The sequence below is a fragment of the Oculina patagonica genome, chromosome 3 (genome assembly GCF_052425735.1).
Source record: "Oculina patagonica isolate OP01 chromosome 3, crgOcupat, whole genome shotgun sequence".
Lineage (NCBI taxonomy): Eukaryota > Metazoa > Cnidaria > Anthozoa > Scleractinia > Oculinidae > Oculina > Oculina patagonica.
This window is the reverse complement of record NC_135760.1, coordinates 15261147-15279148: the sequence shown is the minus strand read 5'-3', so window position 1 is coordinate 15279148 and position 18002 is coordinate 15261147. Positions and strand designations below refer to the sequence as shown.

At 39.6% G+C, this 18002-nt stretch overlaps 1 protein-coding gene across 1 annotated transcript; it reads left to right on the top strand.

Annotated features, from left to right (window-relative positions):
- The first annotated feature begins 2210 nt into the window (after positions 1-2210).
- Positions 2211-10875, top strand: LOC144646889 (aflatoxin B1 aldehyde reductase member 2-like). The gene is made up of 12 exons (XM_078506595.1): positions 2211-2420; positions 2795-2856; positions 3369-3423; positions 3885-3924; positions 5122-5268; positions 6855-6904; positions 7368-7447; positions 7868-7934; positions 8435-8535; positions 9189-9343; positions 9634-9714; positions 10577-10875. Exons 1-12 carry the CDS (start codon positions 2352-2354, stop codon positions 10642-10644), a joined length of 975 nt encoding a protein of 324 aa, XP_078362721.1. The 5' UTR covers positions 2211-2351; the 3' UTR covers positions 10645-10875.
- The last annotated feature ends 7127 nt before the right edge of the window (positions 10876-18002 follow it).

Below are 18002 nucleotides of genomic sequence, written 5' to 3'. Positions count from 1 at the left end.
ATACCACGCAACCTGGTCACATAAAGCTGCCACAAAAAGGATTTGCCGTAAGCAAAGTTCAGTAGCCACCTCTCCGCAGCAACCAACTTTGTCTGCATCTTTCACTCCCGAATTGGACTGGTGAGCACAAAAGATGCTACAGTAAAACGTGGTGACTTTTCTGCCGAAGGTATCAGCATTGTTCTTTGAGTAGTACGGGGGGGGGGGGGGGGGGGGTTACTCAGGTATGTTTTGGGTGGGTACCGTATTTGTACTCGAATAAGCGCCGCCCCCGAATAAGCGACGCCCTCGAATAAGCGGCGCAGTTGGGCCCGAAAAGTTAATAAGCGCCGCCCCCGAATAAGCGCCGCAGTACCGATGCGGCGCTTATTCGATGACTGAATTCCGCTAAACTTTAAACAACACTACAAAGCAACTCTAAAACAAACTTGGAAGTTTCTTTCCAGCAAAAGCGATGTTTTGCAGTACAAAGTGATTGTTTTACCGCTTGCCCATTAGTTTTTCTATCCAACATTCTCACAATACGTAGTTCTGTAAATGCTGCGAAGGCCGCGAACTTTGACAGGACACCTAGTCCCACTTCTCCCTTCAGCAAGAAACGAATACTGAGAAACAAAAGACGCTATTTTCAATTACTGTAAAAGATTAGATTCTTTCTGGCAGCCAAATTTTAAATAAGCGCCGCCCTCAAATAAGCGCCGCCCTCGAATAAGCGCCGCATTTGAGGCGCAAAAAATTTAATAAGCGCCGCGGCGCTTATTCAAGTAAATACGTTATGTGCCGCTAGGGTCTACAAAGTAGTACCACGCTTTATAAAGAATTTGCATCCAAAATGATACCCCGTTCTAAAAACAGTTTTTTTAACACCCCGTTTTGGCGTCTGATAATTTTGTGCGTTCAAAATACGATACCCCGTTCTAGAAATCGTCTCTAAAATAGATACCCCGTTCTAGATAGGGACTACCTTAGTGTTACTTATTTTCGCGGGTACTTAATTTCGCGAAAATGGAACGGTCATATTTCGCGATTTGGCCAAAAAAAAAGACGATTACAGGAACTAAATTTCTGCGAAAATTGTCAAAATTGTGGTCTACATTAAACAAACAGTAAGTCTCAAAATTGGTTTTAATTTTCCACTGCAACAGTTTCCACTGACATTGAACAAAACCATACAACAAAACAAAACTCAAAAACAGTTTGACATGTTTCTTTGCAACACAGTAAAGCTAGTTTGACGACTGTACCAAGGCAGAGTTAACTCTGACAAATGTAATTAAGTAGTGAACTGACGGCAACGTTCAATATTCATAACGACCAATATATAAGGGTATTAAATTTCGCGTCGTTATTTTTCGCGAGAACCTTTTTTCGCGGGTCTTAAATTTCGCGATTTTTTGAAAATCGCGAAAATCGCGAACATTAAGTCCCGCGAAAATAAGTAACAATAAGGTACTTTAATGCCAAAAGGAGCAAAAATGATACCCTATTTAAGGACCGAGAACCTCAAAAACCATACCCTATCCCGCGGCACATACCTATATAGCCCATATATGGGAGTGCCCCCCCCCCCCCCGGACTATATTTCGGCTCGCCAAACCAGCCTTCTTTAGATAGGGAGCCCGTTATCACGACCCCGTTGGGCGGCACATACCTGTGTATAGCCCATATATGGGAGTGCCCCCCCCCCCGGACTATATTTTGGCTGGCCAAACCAGCCTTCTTTAGATAGGGAGCCCGTTATCACGACCCCGTTGGGCGGCACATACCTGTATAGGTACTTTGGGGGATAACCTCTTCCCCCCTGGCCAATCACGTCACAAATAGGGGAAGGCACAATTTTATGTTGTTCAGGTGTAGCCTCCTACGCAGGAGAGATTACGTGACTAGTACAAAGAGAATGCATTTACAAGACAATTAGCCTGTGTACAGCCGCCCCGCTCCGCTCAAAAACGGCTGTACACAGGCTACAAGACAATTTTTTGCCACCGATTTTTAAGAGCTCTTTCTGGGTTGGCTGTGCACAAACTAGTTCTCAAGGCTTCTGGTATCTAGTAAAATAATACGTATTTACCTGTAAAATGCCGTAAAAAAGAGATTTAATGCTGCCAAGAAAGTGAAACGAACACCCACCCGAAAACATGAGTGCGTGACAGTAATGTAGCGTGACTGAAAAATGACAAGATTTCATGACATAAAATTCGCCCTAGTCCCAAACGTGCAAACTACAACCTTCACGTTTTGAAATGTTGTCAAATGTACGCTATTTTAACGCGATTTCTTTACTAGATTGCAGTCTTGAAATTTTTTTATAGTTTTTCGGACTTTAAGAAGTTTAAAGAACCTATTTCCAGATGGCATCTGTTCCAGTAAAGACATCAATCGGGTGTTCGAATTTAGGAGAACAGTGCACCTTAGACCAGGTCAGTGAAAAACCTTGCATCATAGTTAATATAATATCCCTATATTAACTATGCTTGCATGTACGTCATGTACAACAATGACACTTCTAGGTCGCATTTCTTTCCATTATTCTATCCACTAACTCCACCGGCATTTGCTCCATAACCTTTTTTTCTAATTTATCTATCATAAAATAGGGTGGAGGGGGTGATTAGGGCGCTCAAATGCTTAGATGCTAAGCCTGTTGTTTTGTGATTTTTGTAACTAAGGGAAACCTGTCTGAACCAAAAAAGTCAATATTCGTCACCATAAGACCAGTGCTGTTTCATTTAATAGATACAAAATTTTAGAATAATAGAAATATAATTAATTTTTTGAAATAATTTTGTTGCAGACAAAAGAGTTTGTAGAACTTTGTATGGATAATGGTTGTTATGATTTTGACACAGCTTCCATGTAAGTATTTTAATCTCAGCCACAGCCCAAGCTAATGATAAGAGCCATAGTACTCTAAGACTCAATTTATAAGGATTTGTATGGAAATGAAACAATTTTCTTTTACGATATAGAAATTCAAACGTTATATGAATAAAATTGACTTACACTGTTGCTGTGTCGTGTTCTTTCTTGTTTGCTCCTTGAGCCAATTTGAAGCGATTTGGACGAATTATTGCTTTGCGAAATTGTGAATACGTGTACTTTATTAAATATTCCCAGTTAAAATTTCTTTATCGTAAAAGAAAATTGTTTCATTCCCATACAAATCCTTATAAATTAAGTCTTAGAGTACTATGGCTCTTATCGTTAGTTTGGGCTGCCTGTGTTTTAATTGATGCCTATAGTTGAGTTGAAATTACATGGCTTAATTCTTCATGTCACGTCATTACTGAAATGGCATATTTTGTGAGTCACCATCTCCATCCACATACTATGTCAATTGGCAGTATTTTTTCTTAATCCATTTAAAGGTATGCTGGAGGAAAGAGTGAGGAATTCATTGGTGAAGTTGTTAAAGATCCAAAGGTATTATAAACTCATTCAAACAATTTTAACATTGACAGGGGTATCAAATGGTCTTTGCGAGCATGCGAGCACAGCGTTTTTCTTTGCGAGCACGAGCATTGACAAAAATAAGCCTTGCGAGCAACGAGCACTTTTCAAAAAGCTGCCTCCACTAAAAATCGAGCATGCGAGCACTTGTAAAAATGTGCGAGTACGAGCAAACAAGCACCCACTAAAATTTTGCGAGCATTTTGAGCTAAAGCGGTATTTTGGCTCCATCAAAAAATGAGCCGCCATTGTGAGACCAACCTCGCCTGATATGCCACCAAAGTGCTCTAAAAAGATAGACTAGGTATAAGCATTTGTCAATTAATAACAATTTAGAGCAGTACAGTTAGTCTTTTTTAAGGCTACTGGATGCGAAAAATACACTCTGAAATTAAAAAATAAGGTTTTCTTTCATGTCTTATTCACAACCATAGGTATTTATTGCCACAAAGGCCCACCCATGGAGTGAAAAAGGTGTGTTTAAAATGCTGGTGAATTTGTAGCAGCCTTAATTAGCTTGTTAATGTGTGTAACAAATTAATTATTGCATTTTACAATTAGGTATGTCTCATTATAAAGTACTCATTAATGCATGTCCACAAGATCATGAAATGTTAACTCAATCATAAAGAAAAGAATAAAATTATGTTGGTAAGAAGTTCAGCAGTGCACCTTCAGTTTTGTTATTTGCATTATGCAGATCGATGAGCAGTAGAGAGTTCCATGGACTGTCTCACTCACCCCCCCCCCCCTCCGGAGGGAATTCGATAAATTTCGGATAGGGGTGTGCCGCAAAGGTTCTTAAACCCTGACTGTATTTAAGGATAAAAAATGCGAAAATTGATACCCTTTTTAAGGCCCAAAACTGAAGAATGACACCCTATTCAAGGGGAGGAGAAGCGCTCCGTGACGACCCAAATAACGGCCAACCACAAATCTTTACAAAATCACTTTACTAATACATTCAGCCGTTGTTTAGCTGGACATTTGTTTAAGCTGATAGAATTTAGGTACCCTATCTAAGGTTCACACCGGGAACACAATGCCAAAAGGAGCAAAAATGATACCCCATTTAAGGATCGAGAACCTCACAAACCATACCCTATCCCGTGGCACATACCTATATAGCCCTTATGTGCGAGTACCCCCCCCCCCCCCCCCCCCCCCCCCCCCCCCCCACTCTTATACCTGCCAACCTTTTCTGGGTCAAAGGCGTGAGATTGTCATCCTGAGAGTGCCAGGATTTCCAAAGACGATACAACAATGTCTGAAGTTTTCCAAGACGTCCGAAGTGTACACGAAACACTTGGACATGTTTTGCTAAACACAACCTCGTTCCCGCAATGCTTTTTTTTGTCAAAACTCTGTGATTTTAGGGAAAGTATATATTGCCATTGACTCCTTTTACATGGAGTTTTCATTTCTCACATTGGTTTGTGATTACATTTTTTGGAAAGTGTGTCATTTGTGGTTGTAATAACTCACATTTTTTGACTAGGCATGAGAAATTGGTTCCTAAGTGTGAGTTGGCGTGAGATCAAAGTTTTCAACTCGCAGGCGTGAGAGTTGGCAGGTATACTATAAGGGCCAAATTAAAAATTTGAACTTTAAATATTTGTAAGTAACAGTTTTTTAATTTGCTGTTGATCCTATATTTATTTATATCCAAAGGTTTAAAGTATGACAGAGTGCTGGAACAAATGAATGAATCTCTTAAAAGATTGAAGAGAAACTCTGTGGATTTATTCTACCTCCATGCTCCAGATCATAACACGCCCATCGAGGAAACACTTGAAGCTGTCAATCATCTATATAAAGGTAAGTGCGTGATTGAACATATTGTTTTGGCTCTTATTCATTGCTACACTACAAATGATCCAACTTCCCTTGAAATCTTCTCTCTATTTGACCAGATAAAGAAAGGGGCAGCTCTCCCATTTGAAAGAAAGGGGGATGGACATCATCTCACTAAGAGGTGTAAATTTTGGATTCTGATCTCACTTAGGGTGTTCTGGGCTAAAGAAACTGCTTATTCGGTGTGCCCACTTATGGACAGGTGGTGTCTACTGGTCGGGGTCTGTGGAGTTCTGGGATTTAGTCAGTTTTGGAAGGTGTCCACTGTCTTATGGAATGGTGTAAAGGGAGGGGTGCCCACTCCTGGGAAGTGACAACTTTAGGGAGTTATCTGCTTGTTGGGGGAGGGGGGTGCCCATGTATGGGATGGATAGCAGACCTCTCAAGTATTACGATTTTGCCGTGAGACTCACGACTTTTAGTTCAATCTCACGGTCTCACGACAAGACACAAAAATCTCACGATTAACAAAGTCACAAGCTATAAGGATACAACTTCTTGTATAATGTCATTTTTGGCTTACTAAGGCGATTGTCTTGCGCCAATTCTGTGTAAATCCGTAGCCAGCAAAGGTATTTCATTAGTTTGTTCGCTAGACACACAATCGAACCCATGCATATATAGAAGACACAAGCCCCCGCTCAAGCCGTGAAAAGAACGTTAATTTTTGTGTTGCTAAAACAGGAAAAAAACTCCTTCTCTTGATTAGCACCTGGTTTTAGTTATTTTTGTCCGTCAGTTGATTAATCTCCTGGTTTTTACTCGAATCTCCCGGTTTTTTTACCTCGATCTCCAGATTTCCGGTTCTTTGAGGTTGAGAGGTCTGGGATAGTGTCCACTTATGGATGGTGTGTTCTGGGAACTGCCCAGTTTTGGAAGGTGTCTACTTTTGAAAGGGACCACTCATGGAATGGGGGGGGGACGGGGCTGCCTACTTATAGGAAGTGCCCAGGTTTGTGAGTTACTGGTATCTTTAATTCTTATGGGGGACTTCTTAGAATTGCCCAGGTTTGAAGGTGTCTTAACTTATGGAACGGTATCCACTTATGGGATGGGAAAGAGGGGTGGGTTGCCCACACCTGAGAAGTGATATCTGCTTACTGGGAAAGGGGGGGGGGGGCACTTACAGAATTTTTGGTGTCCACTTATGGAAGTGAGGAGTTATGGGAAGTGCCTGGTTTTGGAAGGTGTCTACTTATGGGAAGTGTCCTGAGTTTTGGGAGTTATCTTCTTATAGGGGTGTCCACATATGAGAGGTGTAGTGTTCTGGGAAGTGCCCAGTTTTGGAAGGTGACCAGTTTTGGGAGTTATCTTATAGGAGTGTCTACTTGTGGGATGGGTGTGTCCACTTATGGGAGGTGTGGAGTTCTAAAAAGTGCCCAGTTTCAAAAGTTGTCTGCTTATGGGAGGTCCATTTATGGTGGGTGCCTAGTTATGGCATTGCTCAGTTATATGGGAGGTGTCTTCGTGGCACAAGTTTTATTGTATTGTATCACATTGCTTGTTATCATGATATAGAGCAAATGAAGTTATCTCCTTTGTTTTTTCAGAGGGAAAATTTAAATATTTTGGTCTGTCCAATTATGCTTCATGGGAAGTGGTAAGTGATATTACTAAACCCAGCTTTGCTGATGATTGGTACGTGTACATCAGTGGAAAAACATCTGTGCTGAGGGATTTTAAGAAACTGGTGAATTTTTTGGCCAAAAATGTGAGATTTTGAGGTTGAAGCCTCAATAAGTATAGGCATTAAGTGCCTGCAGAAGGGGCAATGCTTGTCTGCACAGGGAGGCTCCATCCAAAAGGGGCATGCCACAGGGGTACCATTTTCTATCGAAGGTAAAAAAATGAAAGGGGTACCCTTTCTGTCTAAAATGGTCTACAAAAGAATAAAAGTTTGGACCTAGGTGCAGAGCCTCCCCGTATAAAAATCTTTTTGAATAGTGCTAGCCCCCCCCCCTGGGGTTATGTAGACTTAGCACACATTTGGGACCTATTGTTCTTTTAGGTAAGAACAACTGGAATAGACTGTAACCTTGTTTTATTGGTGTATTTTCTTTAAGGCAGAAATTTATTACCTGTGCAAGATGAATAACTATCCATTACCAACTGTATATCAAGGAATGTATAATCCAGTCACAAGGTAAGAGTCACAAGAAGCACGAACTTCGCATAAATAGAAATTGCAAGATTTGACCCAGGTACAGGATTATATGACGGAGATATACATAAAGGGTGCAAAATTGTTGCAGAAGGCGAGTTAAAAAGATAACAAAATTTTTTCACAAGTTAGGACTGCATTGCCTAATGAAACGACGCAAAAAAGCATAAAGGCGAGGTCTTATGTGCGGGCCATGCCAGAGCTAGTTTTGTGATTTTAGCAATTTTGAGATAAGTGAAAATAGGGGTGAGTGTTCCAATGCACTTTAACGTCTACTACCGGCACGTTTTTTGCTGTAAACCATGTTGACCTAAAGAGGGATATGACCTTTTTGCAAATGAGTATTTTGTCTGTTGAAGTTGTGTTTTCAAAGAGCAATTATGTCTTTGTTTTTTTTTTCAGGGACGTAGAAAGAGAACTTCTTCCTTGTCTGAGAAGATTTGGAATAACTTTCCGTGCATACAATCCAGTGAGTACTTCCTGCATAGCTCTAGTATATAATAATAATAATAATAATAATAATAATAATAATAATAATAATAATAATAAAGATATTTTAGCAGGGAGCCCACGTCACAAAAAGGTGGTTTTCAGTGGGGCCCTGCATAAAATAAATAACAAATATGATAAAAATGGTTAAAAAGTGAAAGTTAAAAATAGAAGATGTAAAAAGTTAAATTTTAAAAAATGAATATAAGAAATTAAAATGTTCCATTCGTGAGCAGCTTGATTAATAAAACGGTTCTGGCCCCAGGAGCGACATGACTTGGGCCTACAAATGTCATTTCGTCCGCGAGTATTATAATTATGAATGTCTTTAAAGCTATAAAAATTAAAATCCCAGTCAATCAAGCCATTTAATGCCTTAAAAAACAAAATTAATCTATGAAGTCTTCTTCTTTCCATTAAATTATCCCAGCCAAGCTCTTTAAGTAACTACTAAAATAATTGTTTGTTTTTATGCTGTAGCTCGCTGGTGGACTGTTAACAGGAAAACATCGCTATGAAGATAAAGATAGCGGCAAGATTCAGCCTGGTCGTTTTGCCGGTATTGAGCGGTGGAGTGACGTGTAAGTTGCCGAAGATATCCGAGAATTCCCGAAGATTTTCCGAATGCTCCTTGAGAGCAACCATCTTTCTATGAACGCCTCCCTTCTGGTTCCCTTCTAGCCCTAGGTCCACTCTTTTGATTTATGAATAACAGATTTTCGCGCTCGCTTGCGTGCTCCCCCCGGCGTGCTCCCCTCTCGAGAAAAAAAAGGGACTTCTTGTAGTCTACATTTTCCATGGAATTAGGTGCCCATGTGTCGCCTTATCTCGTACTCACATCTTCTAACTCTTCTTCGAAAGTGAGAAAGATCTTTGGAAAGATTCGTGTGCGGAATTGCACATCATCCACACACCATTTTGCTAATGTGCTCTCCACCAGCTTAAAGAATTTAAAATATATACTTATTAAGAAGGATAGGTATATAAACCGAAGATTTCACATACAGGAAAGCCGCTAGCTCGAGTGAACGCCTCTCTATAAAGCACACTCAATTTTCACCCGCTCATGATGAGGTAGCTCTGCAAAAAACCGTCTTTGTACCAGTGGTGTGGGCCGACACAGTGTGGTGCGAGCAAAGGAACCTGAAAAGTCCGCTACACTCATGTCCAATCTCTTTTCAAGCGTAAATCAAGTCTATATGAGCTATTTCTAAAAATCTTTTTTGTTTTGCAGCTACATAAAACGTTACTGGAAAAAGCCCTTGTTTGAATTACTCGACAAACTCAAAGTAACACTGGATCGCATTTACGGTGAAGGAAAAGTGACGTTGATTGATGCGTCCCTTCGATGGATGTACCATCACTCTAAGATGGACGGCGCTCTTGGAGGTATAAAAAGTTAATTTTTTTCCGTAAGAGCCTGTTGCCTCATCAATTTTCATACAACAAAACGACAGAAAGTATTCCCACTTCCTGGATAGGAAGCTGTTTATTTACGCATGTTGTTTTTGGTGTGAAATTGTCAACTCAGGTTGATTGTGTTGTTTGTCCGTAGGTAGCAGCTAAATTCTAGAATTTATAAAACTGAATTCAGTCGTTTAGTTTTACTGATATTATAACATAGTTATTTTTTGTGAACGGAGTGTTAATTTAACCCAGATTTCGTTTTGCTGTTTTAGACGCTGTTATTCTTGGGGCGTCTTCTGTCAAACACTTGGAGGAAAACCTTAAGAGTACTAAACACGGGCCTTTACATGAAGGTATGGGAAGGTTATTGCCTGTCAAGATAGCCACTCGTTCAAATTCCATGCTAGTTCTATTGCCCCGCGTTAAAACTGCTTCGAGGATCTCCGCAGTAGATGGGCTGTTTAAAGTAAAAGTGCTTAATAGGCGATTTGCATGATGACATCATTTGACTACAACTACCAGAATCCTTCGCGTTTTCTTTTTATCATTCTAATTAGTAGAAACTCAGCTGTGTTCTATTGGAAATCCGCGAATCTGATTGGTTCTCCCACTGTTTTCTATTCGCCGATAGAAAACAGTCGCGCGCTCACGTAGCTCTTTAAGCGGTAAATTTTCTTGATTTTTGTCTTCAAAGTGCACAATATTGTAGGTTTTGGACTGCATCATTTAGAGTTTCTACTAAAACAATTAGACTACTCGCCCTCGTTTTCTATGAGCGATAGTCAACTCGGCTGCGCCTCGTTGACTATTTGCTCATAGAAAACTCGGGCTCGTAGTCTAATTATTAATTAGAGCAATTGTTTTTCAAACCCCACTGCGGATTCAAAATTTAAATAACAAAAGAAAAGCGAAATGAATTCTGGTAGTTGTAGTCAAATGACGACATCGTGCAAATGTGCTATTGGCTACCTCATTTCTCCAATCACCCCGCCCCAATATATGAAACACTAGAACCAGCCCCTTTGTCGTAGGAAATGTTCTTCAGTGGGCTTGAAAAGTCTGGTTCCTAGTGTGGTGACATCAAAATTAATGAGGAAACTTAAACTGTGTGCTTAGAGACCTCAGCAATAATAATAACCCCATTCCGATTTATTTAAATTTGCGCATGACTCTGAAATCTTGTGCCTGACCTTTTGAATGTTTTTCTTTCTGCAGATGTAGTAAAAGTGTTTGACGAAGCCTGGGGTCAAATTAGAAGTGACTGTGTTAACTACTTCCGCTGACAGACCTCGCCAGGCTCGTGGTGTCCAGTTGTCTTTTTTAGCGAGAAAAGCTAAAGGGGATTAAGATAGACAAACAGGGTGCCGAAAGAAAAAGAAAAAATACCACTTGTACTAGCAAATTTACCGAGAGAAAATGGAGAGAAAATGGCAAAATCTCCAAAATGTACCTTATGTATCATATAGACTCTTGGTTTTAGGCCATCGTAACTTATTAAAAACATGAAACAAACAGCGGTAACTTGAAACATGAAAAATCGCATTTTACTAACTTGACGTTTCGTATGCTAAGCTACATACATTTTCAATAGTATGACCGTTACTAATTTTTGACAACTATTTATATATTGTTCTGAAAAGGTTCTGGAACCTAGACTGAGAAAATTAATCTTCAGCAGTAACTTAATATTTACGTTTCAGTTAATAGAGCAACAACCTTGCACTGCCAACGTTGGCATTTAATGAAGGTTGTAGTTCCTTATGTACCTTAAAAAATTAAGCCTGTGTATTGTTTTTTGGCAATAAATTACCATCTACTATATAACTTGATAGCGTTTGTTGATCATCCCAATAGTTCTTAGTTCTGAGGGGGGATTGGGGTGCTAATTTCGAGGTTGGGCTAGTTTGATGAAATAATGTGCAAGCAACATTTTTGGAAGTTTCAGGTGTTAAAGTTTTGAGTCTCCTTGGAATAAAAATGGTAGGTATGTAGGTAGGTAGGTAGTAACTTTATTAAAACACGGTAAATTCATTAGAAATACAATTATAAAATACTGATGGTGATAAATACAATACTAATACCGTATTTATTCGATTAAGCGCCCAACCTCGAATAAGCGCCCATCTTGAAGGTAGGAAAAGTTAATAAGCGCCCAGCCTCGAATAAGCGCCCACCCCTACCCTCCTTCCAAAAATACTGAAGTGTACAAGAGGAGTACTTTGATTATTGTTGAAATTGAGATTGAAAATGACTAAGTACTACTAAAAGACTTCCCCGAAACGTTCAATAAACAGTCAAAATTCTGCTTTGGTACATCTTCAGGTTTTATTATTATTCATTGTTTTGTTGTTAAATAAACTTACTACTTGCGAGAAATGGCGAAAATTTTATAAGCGCCCAGCCTCGAATAAGCACCCACCTCGAATAAGCGCCCACTCTCAAGGTCCAAAAATTTAATAAGCGCCCAGGGCGCTTAATCGAATAAATATGATAACTAAACAATAATAATCTATGCTAACATAACTCTGCTTTACATGAATGCCGTCAGCTATAAAAAGTAAAAAGCTAGTTTGTGAATAAGAAAAATGATGTCGGCAACCAATTCGAAAATCATGTATGGCTAATTTTCTGTCTGAAATATACATAAATGGACAAGGAAAATTATCTGCTGATCAGTACATAGTTGCGACACAAGAACCTTGCGTAATAGACTGTTAATGGGGCTTTGTCACAGATTTTAAGAAATTTTTGAACAGCCAAAATTATCTAGCCGACGAAGGTTCATTTTGCCGATGTCAGTCGCACGCGCGGCACGTGGACCGTTCATTTTCCTGTATTGCAGAATGAACTGTGGCTTCTACAATCAGCACAAGCAGGACTTAACGCATAAATGCAGTTAAGAAAAGAAAAAGGACGCACATCCGAGCTTCGTCTGCATCTTTCGCCATTACTTATAAAGCATTAGCACAAAGATCACATTGAACTCCACTGCACATCCTGAATCTTCCATTCGCGCATAACCACAATTTCTTGCGCCTTTGATGCGCATCCTTTATCTTCCGTTCGCGCATAACCACTTGTGCCTTTGATCTTTCCGCCGACCACAATTCCTTACGTTTTGAAGAAAAAAGCGATTGCAAGCCCCTATATCGTAGTCCTTTTGCCGATTAGAGAGCTGCCTTGCTCTTTCGCTTCAGGCTCACTTCGCTGCGGCAGCAATTATTATTACTTGAAACGCACGTGAGATTCCGACAAAAACGTATTCTTGCAACTTAACTTTTTAGTCCGCTAAAGCCTACAACTTACGGACGCCTTGTTCAATTCCCGTTTTTAACTCCCATACAAACTCTGTAATTTTACATTCTCGTAAGCGGACATTCCCGTAAGCGGCCGCGGACACTTTCAGAGATTACGACTTAGACTTTTTCTTTGTTTTTAAGCTCCCGTAAGCGGACACCCCAAAGAAAATCCTATTAACAACCTCTGTATCTTGTTTTTATCAATCAACTTTACACCGCCGTTCGTCACAATGATTTAATAGTAATAACAGTTCCTTATCTCAGTGTTTGTTTTGCCGTCATTCACGTCCGGTGTCATTTCAAAGGACCATGGCTACGTTTTGTTGAGTCTGTTAATGTTAATCATGTTGATGTTGGTTCCAATTATAATTTGTTGTTTTTAAAAATGACTACGGGAAAGTCAAGTACTGTACATAAGTATACACTGTAATACTGTTGAGTTATCGTTCAGTTATTGTCATTATATCGTACGTTGTACAGTATAGGGCGCAATAAACCAAGAAAATTAATGACACTTAATACGGCGGTATTGTTTTGTATTTCAATACGGGATTGCATTTATTGTTAGCTGGGCAAGCTCCCGTAAGCGGCCATCTTTCCCCTACATCGCTAGTGGCCGCGTACGAGAACCATTCTCGTAAGCGGCCAGCTCCAGTTACGGACACTTTTTTCGCTTCCCGAGGGTGTCCGCTTACGAGAGCTTCGACTGTAGTTTTCACTACCAACGCAAACACAAGCACAAGCGTAAGGATAACGGCTATAATTTCACCGTGAATACGGCTTCGACGCAAACAAAAGCACAAACACAATTGAATTTTGATGCTTATGCTTGAACTTGTGTCAAGCACAAGCACAATGGTTATTTTTTTTCAGGTTCGCGTGCTTGCGCTTGCGCTTGTGCTTGCGTCGCTGGTGAAAACTAGGCTTTAGCGGACTAAAACGTTAAGTTGAAAGAATACGTTTTTGTCGGTAACTCGCGTGCGTTTCAAGTTTTTAAAATAATTTTCACACAACAATCTAACCTTTTGTCGGTCGGGAATAAACACCCAAAGCGATACTTGATGAAAACGTTAAATGTTTTAGTCAGGGCTTTGCGTGAACATTTCCCCCAGGAGGTGACCGGAAAAAAAACAAGCCAAGCACTGCTTGGCCCGGTCATCTGAGAACGTGATTGCGGGCAGTTTGTGGGCGGTGTTTGTTTGCGAAGCGATAGATTTTTCTAAACGCTATTTTCTCGAATTATATTTTTCGCATGGTAGCTAAAACTCCAAGGGATTTTGTTCAATCGACTTCAAATCTTCAGAGGAATTACTTCAATATGTCAGCAACAAAAACATGTCGGCGATTGTTTTATTTTTAAAAACTTTTGCGTTGAGAGGCTTTTTTTCGAGTTTTTTTGCTTGTTTACAAGCAAAAAAGTAGGAGAATAGCGTTTAGTGGACTCAAATCTGAACCGGAAGGGATTGCATTCTTGTTAACTCTCAAGGGAATACTTTCCGCTGTGGGTGATCAAAGCGCGTGACTTGTAAGTGTCACTCTATAGTTGTGCTTCAGCACTTCCGTTCTTGTAGTTTTACTAGTACAAGTCTTTAGGCGCTAATATTAATTTAACCTAAAACGATTAACAACGCTAATTTGTACTCGTACAAGTCTTTCACACACTAAAACGTTGCTAATAGTTAACCAAAGGGAACTCATTTCGTGACAATTGATTATTTCTGCTGAGTTGCACAATTGTGCTTCAGCACTTCCGTTCTTGTAGAAAAAACGTGACTTGTCAAATTTACAAACATTATTAATATAAGAATCAAAAACGTGAGTAGCCCAAATCTTACGTCACATAACCAATTAAGAATGTAAGCGATTCAGCGCTCGAAGGCAGTGAAGTTTAAAACGATTAAGAACGCAATTTTTACTAGTACAAGTCTTTAGGCGCTAATATTAATTTAACCTAAAACGATTAACAACGCAAATTTGTACTCGTACAAGTCTTTCACACACTAAAACGTTGCTAATAGTTAACCAAAGGGATCTCATTTCGTGACAATTGATTATTTCTGCTGAGTTGCACAATTTAGAATTGCAACATCATTTAGCATTTATTAAAAAAGGGGCGAGAAAGGCACGATGTGAGGCCGAGATTCTCGAAAGGCTCGAAAAATGATAGATTCCAAACATTTTTGCTTTAGTAAGTGAAAACAGATTGAAGGTATCCAAAAATGGCCCAAAATTGAATTTATTATGATTAGTCGAAGATCCGGCAATAACACCTTGATTCCCACTGCAAAATTATTCATGCTGCCGAGAAATTTAAGCGACGGATAGCGAATTACTATCGAATTATATAATTGCGAAGGATTGCTTCATTTAGGCACCGGAAAGATCGTCGGTTGCAAGAAATTCAGAATTCTTCCCGAATTTGACAGCACTGATCGCCGGTCATCCGATCTGTTTCGACACATGATAGATAGAGGGCGAAAATATTATGCTATTCAAACGCCTTTCTAATGGAATTGACGGCGGGTTTGATTTTAATAAAGCTGTTATTTATCCCCATTACTATTACAGACTGCAGCTACAGCTGCCGAGCTCGATCAGTGTATATTAAATAGTATTTGCCGCGACAATTGTGTAACGAAATTGACCTCTTTAAATATTCGGGTCAGGCAAGGGGACCGATTGGACGAGCGTTTCTTTGTGTAATTTTGTGGTGGCATAAATCTGAAGTCTTTGTGTAATTTTGTGGTGGCATAAATCTGAGGTTAGCTCTGTTGTGTTGGAAAATGTGCCACTAAAAACAGTGTAAACGTTTTGCATTTCTCATAAAAATAAATGTTTTCTTTCAGCAAATCCCGGCAGCAAATCGGGCCTTTATAATCCATTCAATAACTGAGAGTAAAACATTTTACACATTTATTGAATAATCGCTCTGTTTGACAAACCTTTTGTTTCAAACCACGGTTTGAGCTTTCTACGCTGCACAGGTAAGGCTTTCTCTCGAAATCCGAGCCAATCTGGCCATGGGTTTGTGAAACAATCGCTAAATATGCCTCCAAAGTGCCCGCCAACCATACATTACAGAGAGCGGTTTGTTTGTTTGAATTTTGACTCACACCGGGGGTCAAATTCTGTGACGTCATTAGTGCGCTTCGCTAATTGCAACATCATTAAATGTGTTAAGTGATGTTTATAAGTGTTTTTGTAGGCTGTTGTGAAATTACTTCCGGTGGAAGCAGTAAGTAAACGTTAAACGTTTCATCTGTTCAGAAGTAAATGCATCGATCGCCATTAGAAAAATAACAGCAACTGTTTTGCTGGAAATGTAGTCGTTAGAAATGGCATGTGTAGCTGTAAGGTAAAGAATAACGCGAGGAGAAGCGGCTTTTGGTAATATCCAAACGAAAATTTACTTCTCAATGTGGGGTTAACATTGCGTGACGAGACAAAAGGTAACTCTGTCGTGCGTAACCTAACCTGCGATCAGGCGTTATTTTTCTGCATTAGGCCGAGTAGAAATCTTTCTAACTCGAAAGTAAAAAACTATTTCGATTAAACATGTTAAAGGCAAACGTCAAAGTTTACCTTTTTTAACCAAGCCAAAGTATATGAGTCGCAAAGCACCCAGTCGTCGCGACTGACAAATACAGCATTTACTCCGCGAAAATAAAAAATGCTTGAACTGAAAGACGTTTGAATTCTTCCATGATATGTTCGAACAACAATGCCCAGGATAAACCTTCTACTCATACTAACCACATGCAAAAAAAGTCGATATCTCGAAGAGATCTTTGATTTGTACGATCAATCCATGTTTTTAGCCCTTCTGCGAACTTTTTACTGTAAGTCGAATACGATAAAACGCCGACACGTTTTTTAGCACTTTGGGAGCGGAAACCCTCGAACAAATCAAATTAGCGAATTTTAAAGCCTTCAATAGCCGATTCCGACTTTCGTATTTAGACCTCGTAAAAAAAATCAACAATCGGCATATCCCAGATTTGTACTGAATCTTTCAATCCAGCAATCGTAACCAACTTGCACTACAGTAGCAAGCGTTGTGATCTATTTCGATTGCAACAAAATCCAAACAAATATCCTTACCTTGCAAAAGCTCAAAAACTTGACTGCCACGTTAAAAATTATACCGTTTAGTATTTTAAAATTGAAAGCGAAATAAATATTTTACAATAAAATTGAGTTATCCTCAACATCTCACTGCCCATCAATGCCGCACCCAGTACCCAGATGCGATAGCCACTAACACTAAACCGCAAGCTACAGTTTCGCGCACATTTACAACCCTCAAAAAATAAACACAAACAAGTTTCCATGTTATACAAATTAGATAAGATCAAAAGGCGGGGGGCACTTTTAGTGTCAACTACCCCAAGTAATATTTAAAACTCGTGCTTTTCTCGCGACATTGTCGAATACTCATTATTCATACACAAAACTCTCGAAATATTCAGATTTAGCAAAGTGCATTTATCGCAGGTGAGATGAATTTTAATCATGTACATATAAAGAAGTCTCAAAGGACATGCTGATCATTTTGTTGTTGGTCACAGTTGTGTGCCGTGAAGGCGTACCTTCGTCTTCCTCGATGTGCTCCTTCAGCCGCTCCTTCTTCGGGTGAGTCCACGTTTTCTATCTTCCCTTTGTTATTTATTTATCTAGTTGTTATACCTTATACCTTTACGTTTCTTTTAGCTTTCGTTTCAATTTTAGCCGTTCAACAGTTTAACTGAATGAATGTGACAGTTTTGGCGCGCCCGTTTCGACTCGTCGGTTTGCCATAGATAAATTCTGATAAATTGTCCAAGTTATGTTGCTGAAGTACTGATTTAACCAAATAAGAATTTTTCTCTGCAAGCACTGAATCCATCACCATTCAGTTCGTTGGCGGCCAAGCACGGAACCGTAGGTTTATAGAATGTTTCAGCCGCCGCAACTACACTTTTTCATTCGTAATTTGTTACTGCATGTTTCGTTCCGAGTGCTGCCGTGTACATTTTCTCTTGCCTGAAAGGTCGCTTTCAAATTAACAGTTGGAGAGAATATATTTGTTCAATAACAATTTATTACAAAAGTTTCGGCATAACACCAGTCTGATTTCCATAACTTTGTCAAAGTTATGGAAAATTAATGCTACTAAACTGTCAACGTTTTCCTTGCTCTTTTCTACAAGACAAACAGAGGTATATGTCGACAGAAATTCAATGTAGCCATGTTGGAGCGGTCGTGTTCAGCTTTGGAGCCAATCACCAAGCAAGTGTGACGTTGTTATTCCATCCCAGCAGGCCTCATGCTGACAGATAAGTCAAACAGTTCTCTCAAAACTG